We start from the raw sequence: 14,412 nt of genomic DNA on the forward strand, positions 1-14,412 counted from the left end.
CAGGCTCCCCTCAAAGTTGGTGCCAAGATTGAAGTTGACACAGGCTTTCTAAGCTTGTAGTCAACTCCGGATACTTGACATCCTATTCAACACGAAGGGCAGATGTTCATAGCAATTGGTGCACAGTGAGAGGAGATTGCAAAGCAATCAAGATGATCTAGAAACAGATATGACCGCAAGCAGGCATGGCTGGTATGGGTAGAAGAAAAATCCAGTCAGAATGGGAACACTGCAGTTTGTTTCCCGGTGATCAAAACGTACCTTTACTCTCATCTCCTCCCTTCACCACGATGTGAGCATCCAGCTCCTGCAGCTGAGCGTGGAGGTCCTCCAGCCGGCGGTTGGAGCTCCTCAGCTGGCTGTCCACCTGTACAGGGCAGAGCGGTCGGGCGTCATTATCCCTTAAGAGAGCTCTTAAGCGGGACATCGTGTTGCAAGGGGATTGGTTTCTATGGAACTCAAGGGATGATGGGATGTGTAGAACAAGGCGAGAAACATGAGTGCAATGCATCTGTCGAATTCCATCTGCATAAGAAGCAACTGGAAGATTTCAAGCTCATTTGTATGAAAGCCAACAGAGTGTCTTCAAAGCCTATGATGCCAGGAAGCATATTTTGGGGTTTATAATCTATGTTACATAACCTCGCTTTGATGTCCGATCAACTTCCTGCCTGCCAGGATGAGGAGTAGCTTATTAGACGACTAAATCATATACGATCTAGAATAACCTTGCATAGCTGTATTTGTTTTTGTTAGCATGCTAGTCATAATAACTCATGTCATGCAATCCCAACTGACCTTCATGAAACCACATAATTCTGATGTTGCATCTATTTGAAGAAGTTCATCTTTTAATAATGGACTATTAAGGTAAGTCCTTAAAGACATGAATAAAACAAAAATGCACTCTAAAAAGACAAAACCTTATAAAAATCTCCAGCCCTACATGACGGCTTAGGTTAATCTAGTTGGCATTAATTGACAGTGTGCTTGTCATTTCATGTTATCAGCGAGACTTGGTTTATTTTGTGTATTTACAAAACACAGACTCACCCAAAATTGACATCCTTTTCTACCGATATAAAACATGCAGTTCACAAAGAATATTATTATTCATATTCTACAACACTGGTAAACAGTGAGCAGTTGAAATGTTTAGCATGCTGCCCGGTCTTATTTAACATCAGCGATTACTCAGCGGTTTTCGGCTGAAGGCTTCAAGTGTTTTGGTTAAAAGGGCAACTTAACATTACTCAATCACAAGTCCCAAGCGATTGAGACTTAATAGGCGTCTGCCATTACAATAAACACCAGAGCTCAAAGCTTTGTTCAGTGGTGGTTACACTGGAACATGTTGGTGAAGAGCAGTGATCTTGACATCTTGTCAGTGAATAAGAGCATTGATCTTTACATCTTGTTGGTCTATAACAGCACTGATCTTTACATCTTGTCGTGAATAAGAACACTGATCTTTACACCTTGTTGGTGTATAAGAGCAATATTTACATCTTGTTGGTGTATAACAGCACTGATCTTTACATCTTGTTGGTGAATAAGAGCACTGATCTTTACATCTTGTTGGTGTATAACAGCACTGATCTTTACATCTTGTTGGTGTATAACAGCACTGATCTTTACATCTTGTTGGTGTATAACAGCACTGATCTTTACATCTTGTCAGTGAATAAGAGCACTGATCTTTACATCTTGTTGGTGTATAACAGCACTGATCTGTACATCTTGTCGGTGAATAAGAGCACTGATCTTTACATCTTGTTGGTGAATAAGAGCACTGATCTTTACATCTTGTTGGTGAATAAGAGCACTGATCTTTAAATCTTGTCGGTGAATAAGAGCACTGATCTTTACATCTTGTTGGTGTATAAGAAAGAGGTGACTTGTATCACATTTTGTGTTTCCTTACCACATTGCTCTCACTGTGAGCAGTGTTTATTATGTAAGTGTTCACTGTCTTCTAAAGTGCAACGTACTGTAGTGCACATACTGGCTTTAGCAACGGGTCCAAGCGAACCAACACCATGCTTGGGTGCATGGGTGGAGCAGAGCTCGTGGTGATCGTGCAGATCATCGATAGATAAGAGGTTTTCATGACTTGTATGGCTGTAAAGTCATACATGGAAAACACTCTTTAATTTACAGGTATAAGAGGGGAAAATTATTGGGTTTTGGCATCTTGATACGGCAGCAATAACCAAACAAAAATAAAAATGCAATAGCTTTTATTACACGAGTAATATAAATCATGTGTAGTATGTGTAAAGTGCAAATGTGCATCGTGTGCATGCTGAGGTGAGTTGGTCCGTGCACAGCTACTTCTGAAAATGTGTGTGTGGGTGTGTGTGTCACAGGCCGACAGGTAACAGGCCATAGTGTCCATTGTCCCTGAGCCTGATGGATAAAACCTTCCTGGGAGCATGTCAGTCCGGGAGGCTGCAATACCGTCTGCCAGGCGGCAGCAGCTGAGACAATTCATGTTCGGGGTGGCTGGTCTTTGATAATCCTGCGGGTTTTACTGGCACACCACATTGCATTTGACTGTGTGGCTGTGTGCCTGTTTGTGTGTGTGCACGTGTGTGCGTGCCTGTCTTGCAATCTGCAAATAGGCCGTGGTGTTGTGACTGCCATTGGAGTCCCAGAAATATACTGATCTACAGAGGCACCCTGTGGATTTGACAGGTAGAATCTATTTATTTTGATTCAGGACCTTATATACCTTTGTATGTTAATGGGGGCTAAGACCATAGTAGGTTCAAAACAAAAAAAACTGTAAATCTATAAAACATGCAATGTCAGAAACAGTTAAATGTGACCATGGGGCAATCAGTGTTGTTGGCAAATGAAAACCAAAAGTGTGAACTATTTATTTACTTTTTATTATTGTTATTTATTAATTAATAATCATTTTGTACATACAAAAGGGGTAAGCGTGAATTAGCAGAATGCAGTGGTCGTGAGAAATAAAAAAAATATCAATGGCCAAAGCACCAAGTTCTGGTAGTGTCCAGTGTCACTGTTCACACTGACCCCGTACGTTCATGGCTCTGTTCTGCACTGGAAACACGGCCCATGGGTCTGTGTTGAGGAACTAAGCAGTGGGTAATAAGCGAACCATGCCCTGCCTTACTACTATGCAGTCGAAAAACAGCATTGCCGAGTAAGTGAGTGAATGATCTATATTGCATGATGGTGAATGAGAGGTCATGCTCTGGGTGTGCTGGAGTTAAGTGCTTTAACAACAATGTATTAGTTTCCCTTTTTATATTCGTGGAGAAGTCCATCATGGAAATGATTTGCAAAGACATGTATGTGAAATGCGGATACATATTTAGATCTCTATCGATATATCTATAGTACTTCGATTTCCTTACATTCATAATTAAAGCCACAATGTGTACGGTTTTGGACTCTCCCAGTTAGTAGGGGGGAGACTTTCAGTGTTCCGTCCACTCTTAGTGGCCGTGAAACTTGAACTGGCGTAGCTTGGTTGGCTGGGTGGCCTGAGTGGGAGGGGTTTTGGGAACGTCGCAAGTACGATTCTTGTAAACAAAGATGGGATTGGGTTTCGGGCCGGGTAGCATTTCTTTCTGTAGAATATATCAGTTCTAGGATGAGATTTTTTATTGATAACATTATTGAATTCCCTATCGATCAGCATTGACTACAGATCTATGTCCAGCTTAAGTAAAGCTACCAGCTAGTTTAAATGTTACATATTGCAACTTAAAAAAAATCTAAAATCATATATATATCTCTCATGATCGTCAAGGAAAATGTATCTAAGATAAAAGGTTGTTGCATTGAGCCCTTTCACTTGGCTCCATCTAGTCACTGAACCAGGGGCCGCAGCCGTCCGCCATTGTGACTCATTCGATGCATAACAAAAGGTTTCCTGGTCTGAACACACACACACGACCTTAACACCACGGGGGGTCCAACTCGTGGCCCGGCTCACCTGCTGTGCGTTCTTCTTGTCCGTGGTGGCCCTCCGCAGGTTCTCCGCCCCCACCTTGATCTTCAGCTCCTTGCGGATCTCGCTGCGGATCCTCTCCCGCTCCTCGTCCAGACGCTGCTGGATGCTGGACTCAGAGAAGTCCGTGCTCTGGTCCAGACCCAGCTGCTCCAGCACCGACAGCCCACCCGGGTCACTCTGCATCATGGACACAAGGAAGGGGGAAGAGAGAGAGAAACACAGAGACAGAGAGAGAATGAAAGATAGAGAAAGAGAAACAAACAGAAACACACACACAGAGAGCGAGCGAGCGAGCGAGCGAGAGAGAGAGATGGGAAGGTAAAGAAAGGCAGAAGACAGTAAAACTGATGGTTAGAAATGTCTCTAGAAAATTATTTAGACTTTCATTTAACCAATGACATGGGAGACATTGGTGTAACCACTTCAACGGTTAACACGGCTCCAGAGGTGGTAGAGAGGAGTCCACGGTGTGAATCTGTCTCACACACCCACGATCAAATCCCAACAGAGCACCTGTCATCACCGCTCTGTTTCTAAAACGGACAATTTGCATCACATTGACGCACAAATGCAAAGCTAAAATGAACGTGGTTTAAAATGTTGTTAGCTGTCACCATGGCAAAGCGTCAACCAGTCGTAGTTCAACTAGCATAATTTCCCCGGGTTGGCAAAGCAGGAATTCTCAAGTAGTCTCAAGTAACAAGTAAGCGTTCAAGGTAGTACGTTTAGACTAGACACAGCAACCACTGCTAAAAACGTGTGCTTCCACACCCTCTGCCATCCCAGGCTCCAGGGATGGAAGAGGGGGGGGGGGGGGTGGAGAAAGAGTAAGGATTGTGGACAGAAGAAGGCTGGGAAAGAGAGAGCAAAACAGGGGGAGGGGTGGGAGGAAGTGGGGGAAACACACAGACAGAGAGAGAGAGAGAGAGAGAGAGAGAGAGAGAGAGAGAGAGAGAGAGAGAGAGAGAGAGAGAGAGAGAGAGAGAGAGAGAGAGAGAGAGAGAGAGAGAGAGAGAGAGAGAGAGAGAGAGAGAGAGAGAGAGAGAGAGAGAGAGAGAGAGAGATCTGAGTGTGTGTGTGTGGTGTTTTTCAGGAAAAGCAGCCAGGAAGTGAAAACGTTTTTGGTCCCTCAGCTTGTGTTTATAACACCTTAAACACCTCTACAGTGTCAAAGCTCTTTACAATAGACATGTTACGTTCAAAATACAACCCAACACATCATTAGAGTGTCATTTATGGAGATGTCTGGTATCAGACTTCTCCATAGTCGTCTAACTCTACATAGCTAGATTTCCTTTCCATCTGACAAGCCAAGCCTCTTATTCAACACACAACTCCTCATCGTAATTCATCAAGGATAGATTATAAAACTGGGTATCACAATAAGCACTGTTCTTCATGTCATGATGATACAATACCATTCAAAGTGATTGCTGCCCATCCCTAGTTTCAGCTGATTGGGCAACACAGCCCCACAAACTCCATTGGCAGCGCACTGCGCTCAGGGGTATCCGTCAGGTCAGCGTGTCCCATGTAACTTCAACAAAACAAACAAGAACGAGTACAATAGTTCACCTCTGAGCTGCCCTCGTTATCCACATCTCCGTGCCAACACATAGTCCCAAAGTTGAGATGCCAAGTGACAAGACGTCAAAAACTCTGAAACATTCTCCAGCAAAGCGTGCAGTTTAAGCCACCCAGACAGGAAAATGGGGCATGGGAGAGGAGGTGAAAAGGGAGACAGAGATATGGAAAGAGAGAAAAAGAGAGAGAATCAGAGTTAAGTGAGGGAGCAGGGGAACGCCTTCTGAAGAGGATATCCGTCCCAACACCAAGCAGTTCAGGCCTTTCCTGTTTCCTCTACGGGTCCACTGTCAGACGAGCGAGAAACGAGAGAGAGAGGTATATGGATGGAGAGCGAGAGAGCGGGAGCGAGAGAGCGAGCGTATATCATGCATTAATCAAGCTGTCATCCATATTTTAACATTAACCCATGTTTTAAATCAATGTTTTCTGTTCCTGAAACTGGATTTGAACCCGTTTGTAGTCCTTTCTCCTGCTGGCCCTTTGCAGTTACATTCATTTTGGCAGGAAGTTATTTGTGTTAGGATTCTGCCTCTTCTTTGCAGTTTATGTATACATTTGGGTCAGGGGTATCCCTGTGGGAGGAAGCTGATCTGGAAGGATATGTTTTCTATGTACTGGAAGGGAGCCAGAGAGTAGTAGAGGGAGGGGCCTCAGCCGTCTGCTCGACCATTCACTTCCTCCAGAAACCTGCCCTCTGGGTCCTCATTGGCTGCCAGCCTGCCAAAGCCCACTCTTTAAAATGTACCACTAGTGTCCCTGTTAGATAATGGATTGAACGTGTTATTTTGGATGCAGGCAGCACATCTTAACATAAATGAATCCTCCTGTATTTTAATATACACAACTAACTTCCTGTTCATGAAGAGTAATCAAGAAATTACTTGAGGATCAATAGAGATAAGATCTCAGAATTACGTAGACTAGGCAACACCTTATCCATCTTGGAGAAGGTATCCAAAAGTGAAAAATCCTTAACTCACTCATCAAGAAAAGTACCTGATGAACCATGTTGTCAAATCAATGGAACAGGACTTGTATACCTTCATCCTATCATTTGCTAATATCTATCAAAACGGCTACATAGTTAACCATCTCTTTGGGGGGAATCCATCACTCCAGATAGTTGTGTAGAATGTAGCTAGCCACACAGTTCCTCCCCTCTCTCCCTGCTCCAACCTCTTTACTAGTTTAGGGTGCGAATCTGCATTCTGCACAGCAACGGCGGAGCTGAATCAGGCCCAACACTGCTGGAACAAATCGAGGCAACCAAACCGTTACAGCGCCTGGGTTGCACTCTAGCAACTGTTGCTATCTAGGTTGCATGTCACAGAGAATCCCAGGGCTGCCAAACAGGTTGTGGAGATTCTGAATCACTGACTTTGGTTTCGAGGGAGTGAAACCGAGGTCTTATTCCAGTGATACAAGGCATTTCCCAGTAGAAGATAAGCAAAACAAAAACATAGAAGAGATGTGATCTGATCTTTCAGAAGGCTTCAATAGTCTTATAATTTGTATTAGTTGGAGGGCCTATGCCCCTCCACCACTGGATATCCGTGACACAACTATCTGTCATATCTGGTGTCTGTTTAAGAGGAAATTAGCTCAAAAGGCAGAGTCTGTTTCCATTTCACGTTTCCCTAAACCCTCTTCAACACAAGCATAGCCATTGTTTTGTACACGCTTGTACTCTGGCCTATTAATTACCTAACGCAGAACAAAAAAAATAAAAAAATAAAAAGAAATGCACCCAGAATTTGCCCACGCATTAAACAATAGAACATTAAGACCATGACACAGACCATAAACCTAACCTAACCATTAAGTATAACCTAACCTATAACCCAAATTGGCCAACTTTGACGGCACGCCACGGACACTCCCTTCAACGTACAGTCACAAATTGAACAGCGTTCATTCAGCACCATTTTCTGACTGTACTAACCAATTTTGAAGCAGATCCGATAAATTCCCTAGGAGGAGTTCATTCAAATACAAGGCGAAAAAGTGAAAAAGACCACAAAATGGCCGCTGAGAGTGAAAATGAAAATGAAAATAACCGACTTCATGTGGGTTTTGGGGCATGGGTCTAAGAGGCTTTTCTGTAGGTCTTGGCACGTTATACATGCCTACCGAGTTTCATACTAGGGGTGTGAACGGTTACACAACCCCTTTTTATTCGTGTACACGGTTAACCGTTTTTTTTGTTTCTTTTTTTTTTAAGTGGACCGCAGTCGCGCTATTGAGAATGAGAAGTCACGTGATTTTTGGGGAGGGGAGGTGTTGGAGCCCGTCCGCCATGATGGCATCCACGGCTATCGGTTGCCAGGGGCAACGTTGTCAGAGCGGCATAGAGACAGATGAGGAAATACGCGACATAGAGACACAGGAGACATTACGAGATGGAAATAAAGAAATAAATGGAGAAGAATAAGGCGAAGGGAAAGGGTCCTAGTGAAAATGCAGAGAACACAAGAAGACATTAGAAACCATTATAGTCGATGTAGGCTATTCCACTGGATACGGCAGCAGCACGGCACCGTCACCAAACCGGCACTACTTTTTTTTTGAAAGTTGCCGGTTCGCAGCCGTGTCTCAGAACACTTGTACAGCCATTCAGTTTATGATCTTTATTCATTAATTGCGCCACGGTCAAACTGACGCGGATATTCTCTGATATTATGTAAGCATAAGCACCGTGGAAACCACTGCTGTCAAAAGACGCTGATCCATTTTCACTGTTGACGCGAGTTGCTCTAGTTCTACCTCCACGGCCCTGCAGCGTGCAATTATCGGACAAGATTGTCCTATAGTGTGTGGTGTTCCGTTTGTGTTCGAATGTCATGTATTTGTATTTACGATCGGAGAGCAACAAATGGGCTGAGATTCTCTTTATGTGTGTGGTGTACATCCGACTCAAAAATCGCATAAGATTTAAAAATCTTGTAGTGTGGGGCAGCCTTCAGTGCGTTGTCCATTTAGGGAACCTGACAAACTGTAGCCCACTGTTCTTATGGTTTCCTCGGCGATCGTGTGAGGCACTGAAGCAGTTTTTAATGCAGCAGTTATTTCCAGGCATTATTAAAACAGTACAGAATTGCAACAACCTCCTCTGCTAGCAGCTACCGTGTCAACAATAACGCAAAGCTTAGCTGCACTCGGAGGGGCATACCTTCCAACATGGTAGGAAGGGGGGCGGGGCTCTGTGCCGTGACGACAACTCTTCATTCTCAATACGACCAATGGACCACCACCTCAATTATTGTGCGTCTTAGTTCATGGATTCACCTCAGACGGTTGCGTGGTTCCTCCTCAAGCATTTGCATGCTGTGTCACCTCATGATTAGGCAGACTCTTGACCATGTGAAGGGTTCTAGCTAATATTATGTCAATTGCTTGGCAGATGCACTCCTACAGACGCCCCCCCCCCCCCCCCCCATCATCGTTTTTAAAAGCCAAATGTACACCACACAGTGTACATTTCACTTGGTCTCCTTTCGCGTTTTTTTCAAAAAACGTCCACGCCACACTTCACTGTTTCGTGTCAGCTGCCATCGCAAGTCCAAAGTGAAACTTACGTGTTACGTGACGTAATGCCCGGTGGTCAGTTACCCAACATTTATCACGTGCATTTCTTAGCGCATTAATGTTGTCAAAGTGGAACATTTGTAGCTTTATTAATCTCTAAATAAATAGTACGTTTTCGTTTACTGATTTTTCCTAAACGGTTATGATTTACTAACCGGTTACACGTGTACACGTGTACCCGTTCACACCCCTATTTCATATATATTGGTGAAACGCTTTTTAAAGATCCTGTAGGGGGCGCTACAAACATGACAAACACCATTTTTGGTATGTGAGCTACAGGCACCAATCTACATGTGTCCATTGAATTTCATATTCATAACTATTACGGTCTCTGCAGAGTGGAAGTTTGTTAAAATTTGATGATTTTTATCCTATGGCGGCCATGTTGTTTTGCCAATTTACTTAATGTCACTTGAGCAGTTGGAACTTTGGGCCCCAACGGCCACTAAGTCGGTCCCGCTTAAATCAAACATTGCGTCTATGAACTGGCGATTTTAGTGACAGGCCATTTCGATGCCACGCCCTATTTGAAAATATGTTGACTTTAACTTGTTCAGAAATTGATTCTGAACAACTTTTGTATTGGAGTCAAAATCATAGGAGTCCAACTTGATGTTGATATGAGCAATTAACTATTTTCGCGTTTTAAACCATGCCCCTTTTAGAAGTCAATGGCTCATGGGTGCTTTAAACTTTATTGTACAGACTAATATTTATGTCAGATTGAAGATAATGGTCCATAGATGATATGGGCTATATGATTTTTGTCAAAGTCAAAAAACCTGCGATCCTTAAGCAATTTACTGTTTTTAACTAAATTCAAAATGGCGGCAAATCTGGAAACCGGAAGTCATAAGTTCTTGAGGCAAATTTGTTCAGCATGAGGATATGCACGTGTGAGCAAAGGTTCATGAGTGTAGGTCAAACAGATTACGAGATATGCTTGTGCAAAGTTTGCATTTTTGGACAGTTGGTATAGCGCCACCTTTGGGCTAATCAGTGTAATATTTGCTGTCTGTTAATCTTGGGTCAACCTCTACAGGTCTAGTAAGTTTCATAAAAAGTGTGCGCGCGGTTTAGGCTGTGTAAGTCAAACGTGGCGGAATATAAATAATAAAACTAACAATTACAATAGGTTGCCTCGCACTTTGTGCTTGGCACCTAATAACAAACCCATGACATATTAGATGAAGGATTTCTTTACGTGTCCCCAAGGCAGAACACTCTCAAAATATACAAGAGCAATGGAAAAGTCTTTATGTGCTACCACAGCTTGATTAAGGCCAAGGTTGGTAGTTAGGCACTTTTATTTTTTGGCCACTTCTGTAAAAAAGAAAAAGAAAGTTCTGCATTTGTCAAAATGGTGTTGTGTTGACCAGGCATGACTGAGCACAACAGAGGATACCAGCCATACATTCCTAAACACATCGGGTCACATGTTCACACACGATGCATCACAGAATGAAATCTACCCCAACTGTGCCACCAACTTCCTGTTTTCACATCTCTCGCTGCTTCTCAAAGTAGGCCAAGCAGTAAATTCAGCATCAGCATACTTTTATACATTAGCATTATTGCAAGTATTCAAAGTGTTTCAATGATGAAAGAACACAACATGAAAGAACACATGACAAGACAATAAATTCATAAAAGGACGATTCTAACCGATGACGACGTCTATGTTGCGTTTGTGCCTGGGCAAGAATTTAAGCAAGATGGACCATTGTATCGCAATACACAAATCTATAGACTCATCACGTCCCTGCCGATCAGCCTCCCCAACTCACAACAACACAATAAACCATCAATACTCGAGAGCAATGAACCAAGATTATGATCTGCAGCGCTAAAGTAAGATTGTCTGCCAATAATAAGGAGGACTGCCAACTCCAGGCCGTGTGCACGTGTGCGTGTGAGAGACAGACGGGACTCAAGGGAGACACACAAAGAGTGAAAAAATATATAAGAGAGGAATAACATTTATCAAGCTTAAAATCCATACTGGAAAGAGGAAAAAAATTAAAGAAAAAGGGGATTCTGCTGATGGTCACCACCAGGGCAGGGTGACCTTACACCCGCCCCCCAAAACACTTGAGTCTAGGCTGACCTCCCATCTCCTTTAGGACCCCTCCTCACTTAGCCTCGTGAGACCATCCTGATCTCAGGAGCTCCGTTGTATTTACTTGCAGATCAGTCTGGTAACCTGCGATGGAGAAAATTTGGAGCCGTTCGGCTATTGAGGCGGGTTTAGGTGTGACACAACGAGAAGCGGCTGTTCATTCTAAACAACGTGGCGGCTTCCATGGATGAGATGAGCGTAGCCATCACGCAAGTTTTATCAAATATCCTTTACCGACATGTTGCTTGCTTGCTGAGCTAACGAGCTATGCTTTGCCTTGATGCTGTTACCTCATACACTTCGTTGATCTGATTTGGCCCGTCTATCACCAACATAGGTGGTGATAGACAGATGGTTTATCCAATCAGCTAACCAGTATTTTCGCCTCTTCCCAAAAGTTCTCCAACGGAAGGTTCCCAGATGGATACGCTGAGCAAATGCAAATCAATCCATCTGGTGGAGTCAGGTTACTCCTCACTAGGGGTGTAACGATACACTAAAGTCCACGATTCGGTACATACCTCGGCACAGCAGTTTTTACTATTTTATTTTTATTAAACTATTTGATTTTGATTTGATTTATTAAATTGTATCAAACAAATGCCTTACAAACATTAGTTTGATTTGATTTATTAAATTGTATCACACATGAAAAGACATCAAATACAATTCAGGATAAAAACACAATAAAGTCCAGGACTTATTTCCATTGTGGTCCTCAACACAAAACATCAGGTCAAGACAAGACACTCAGAGTGTGTGATAATCAACAAAAACTTATTATTATTTTTTTTAAATATATAAAAAAAAAAATTATATATATATATATATATATATTTTTTTTTTTTTTTTTTCCCCCCCCCCCCCAGGTATGTCTCCCTACATTATTTTCCTGTCCCTTGCCTTCCTTCCCTCTTCTGCTCATCTCCCTGAACTGAAATCTTACAACGAAATACAGGGTTAACAATAACACTAATATTAACATTAAAAGTTGGCCATTGCTGCCCGCACTGCGTGCTATGGCACAGCTCTGATGAAATAATATAAATACTTCATCCATATCATGCAGTCCTACTATATTTGTACTCGTAACAATTCAGAATCCAGACACTATTCTCATTTTGTAATTATTGTAATGAGTGGATGCAGGAGACCAGCTGGATGATCTGCAGACAGTCCAAATCTCTCTCACACACACACACACACACACACACACACACACACACACACACACACACACACACACACACACACACACACACACACACACACACACACACACACACACACACACACACACACACACACACACACGTTTATGTGATGGTGAAACGGCAGCGGAATCCTAACCTGAGAGGGTAAAATAAACACAGCTAAAAACTGTTGTTTTGCAGTGGGGTGGGGATTTTGGTGTTGGAGCTTAACAGGTCATTCTGGCAGATTTATTTCCATGTTTTGATTGGAATCTTTTTGACAGTATTTAGATTAGCTGCAGCTCTATCTGAATTTCTGAATTAGTGAATCTGTCATCGTGTTTTTGATATGGTAAGCCGTATGACCAAGCCGATTTCAATGAGGTGAATTCAAAACGAACAAATTCAGATTTCCTTGTTTTCAAAGTATAATATTTCAATGTTATGAATTACATTGTTAACAATTAACAGATACAAAATCCAATAGCTTTTACAATTCATAACATTATGGCAGTGAATGCTTCCAAACAAACTAAACACAGGTATAACTTCCCCATACTTTGATGAATTAAGTTTTGAAAAATGAGTGAACAAAGTGAGAAGGAAGTGCACTAGAACACTGGCTCCAAGGAGGATGAGCCATAAATCAACAGATAAAATAAATAACAAAGAAAGGTAAACCTTGATGGAAGGATTAGCAAATCCTAAAAATAATACAGATAGAAATAGAAGTGGGTGGAGGGGGGGATTGGGATGGTCAGGGAGAGAGACATGTTTAATGAACAAACATTCTGAGGTGGGAATGTAAACAGAGGAGAGGCAGGCTGGGCCAGGCAGACTGTTTTCCTGCAACTAATAAACCAGACGTGTTTCCTCTGATCAGGTAGAGTGGAGGAGCACAGAGGACAAGGGGGAAGAACATCAGACAGCGAGAAAGACGGCCAAAAGTGAAGTAACAAGAATATCAAAAAGCATGAGGGAGAAAACTAAATTGGGAGATTCTGCGGTTACAAGATTATTTAATCCAGTTTCAGATTCAGAGTCAAGAAACCGCCCCAAAATACAAACTCTCTAGGCCTCACCACGTCCATCAAGCCTTTCACGTCAAAGTGCCGCAGTTCCTCCTCCAGGGCTCCACCAATCAGAGATCCTCTATAGGACACCCCACGACGACAACCCAGTTTTTCTCAGAACTGCTGGGGACACATAACACAATACCGGGGCACTCCAACCAGGTTGGAAGCTTCATTCAGTGCAGTTCGCTCTCTGGTGAAGACGAGGAGACAAGCTGTGGGCCGTCCGTGGCCCCCCTACCAGGCAGGAGGCCCCCCCCGGCCTGGCACAGGAGGCCCCCCTGCCGCACAGCAGTGTCGTTCAGCGCCCGTCACTTCCAGCACATGCCTTGTCGTCAGTGCGTGGGCCCGACAGCTGCCAATCACGTCTGTTCCCTGCCCTTTAAAAGAGTCTGTGAGGAGCCCGACCACCTGTCAATAAGCCCGAGGGCGGTAACCCATGGCGACGGGCCCATTCCCGGTGGGCGGAGTGCGAGCGACAGACACCGGTAGCTCCTCCGTTAAATTGTAGAAAGTGATACAGATTTTCATGTGGACTTTGAGAATGGAGTGGAATAGAAAACGGATCACAGGGTTGAGAGGCATTTCCCTCTGCTATATACAGCTGCTATGAAACAAATGTCTGCCAATCGTCTGTGGCAGTAGAACCAGCATACTTCTCTGCAAAAGGTAATGGTGCTGGTGAGGATTGTGATATGAAAAACATACATGCAAAGAGAACAACCATGTCTTACACGATACATAAACATGCCTAAATATACAATCCAGAGGGTTTTTCTGTGAGTGAAAATACATGCACGTGTGTGTGACCTCGTAGATGGGAGGCTAGTTCTTCAATGGTAGGGCCATGTCAGTCACTGT

The 14,412-nt window shown here is 43.2% G+C and overlaps 1 protein-coding gene across 2 annotated transcripts in view; it reads right to left on the reverse strand.

Annotated features, from left to right (window-relative positions):
- Nucleotides 1-14,412, reverse strand: part of pkn1a (protein kinase N1a) — a 46,060-nt gene that overhangs the window by 18,060 nt on the left and 13,588 nt on the right. Inside the window, exons 1-3 of one of the 2 annotated variants that reach the window (XM_084465912.1) lie at nt 5,567-5,676; nt 3,974-4,168; nt 262-367 (exon numbers count right to left, since the gene is read on the reverse strand). In XM_084465912.1, the coding sequence (XP_084322038.1) occupies nt 262-367; nt 3,974-4,168; nt 5,567-5,608 (343 nt within the window). In that variant the 5' untranslated portion in view covers nt 5,609-5,676. Of the gene's footprint in view, nt 1-261; nt 368-3,973; nt 4,169-5,566; nt 5,677-14,412 lie in introns of those variants that run through there. The other variant, XM_084465913.1, reaches the window with a different exon arrangement.

This window comes from Micromesistius poutassou, assembly GCF_964030765.1.
Source record: "Micromesistius poutassou genome assembly, chromosome: 3".
In the NCBI taxonomy this organism is placed as follows: Eukaryota; Metazoa; Chordata; class Actinopteri; order Gadiformes; family Gadidae; genus Micromesistius; species Micromesistius poutassou.